The sequence below is a fragment of the Galeopterus variegatus genome, unplaced genomic scaffold (genome assembly GCF_000696425.1).
Source record: "Galeopterus variegatus unplaced genomic scaffold, G_variegatus-3.0.2 Scaffold8297, whole genome shotgun sequence".
Taxonomy (NCBI): Eukaryota; Metazoa; Chordata; class Mammalia; order Dermoptera; family Cynocephalidae; genus Galeopterus; species Galeopterus variegatus.
This window is the reverse complement of record NW_007734408.1, coordinates 62,765-63,838: the sequence shown is the minus strand read 5'-3', so window position 1 is coordinate 63,838 and position 1,074 is coordinate 62,765. Positions and strand designations below refer to the sequence as shown.

The following is a 1,074-nucleotide window of genomic DNA, read 5'->3' as shown; positions in this document are numbered from 1 at the left end:
TCAGTTATTCTAATTGATAAGCCATTATGATAATATCCTTATATAAATATCTGGAACAATTTTAGAATTAGTTACTTTTTATCTAGACTTGCTACTTTTCTTCTCATGCAACTTAATTACAAATTATTTAATGTTATTAATAATAAAATGTTGTACTGTTTAATGTATATTCTAAAGTTGGCATATGATGCTGCCGTGAAAATTCATAAATGATACCACTTAAATATTCTTTAACCTTGATCTTATTAAATTTTTTTTTAGAATAGATATTTTACATATGAGGAGTCTTCAAAAAGTTCATAGAAAGATTTGTATTATCATTTAATTTCATTTTTTCACAAAACAGTTGAAGTATCCTTGTATTTCTGCATGTAAAGGTGATTTATTCTGATCTGTTTCAGACCTGTGGATATCTGGGCTTTAGGATGTATGATCATTGAGATGGCCACTGGAAATCCTTATCTTCCTAGCAGCTCTGATTTGGATTTACTACATAAAATTGTTTTAAAAGTAGGTAGGTATTGCTAAAATATTCTGTTACACATCTAAAATAGATATCGCCAGATCAATTCTGCTTGATATTTAAATTTAGCTTTTCTGCATAAGAACAGGGAAGCATATTGTTCTGATGATGGCAGCAGATGGATACCTTGGGCTGATAAAGAAGGCAGAAAATTCTGTTTTTCCAAATAATATTTTCTTTGCCAGGATGCAAATAACTAAACCATATGTTGACGGTTGATGCTAAGAAAAATAGTACAATAGCAAAGTACTTCAATTTGTCTAGAAATTGTTTTTAAATTTTGGCTTCTACAAATATTTGCACCTCTAAACAAGGACTTTTAGATAATGGAGTTAAATCAGATGCTTTTTTAGAGACAGAAAATCTATTATTTACTTAGAAACCACTCTCCTTTTTTAAAAAACCCACAATAGATAGCCAGGTAGCTAAATAACTTATTCAAGAATATATTTCATGAAAGTTTAATTATTTGATGATCTGCTTTGACTGCCCAGATATTTTGATGGTTAGCATTGCACATGGTATTTCAATGATTTATCTGTAATATTTCT

At 29.0% G+C, this 1,074-nt stretch overlaps 1 protein-coding gene across 1 annotated transcript in view; it reads left to right on the top strand.

Annotated features, from left to right (window-relative positions):
• The window catches only part of CDKL3 (cyclin-dependent kinase-like 3), a gene marked incomplete at its 3' end in the record, with an annotated part of 43,318 nt that overhangs the window by 25,747 nt on the left and 16,497 nt on the right, over positions 1 to 1,074 (top strand). Inside the window, exon 2 of the mRNA XM_008592761.1 lies at positions 402 to 514. Within this exon, the coding sequence (XP_008590983.1) occupies positions 430 to 514 (85 nt within the window). The remainder of the gene's footprint in view (positions 1 to 401; positions 515 to 1,074) is intronic.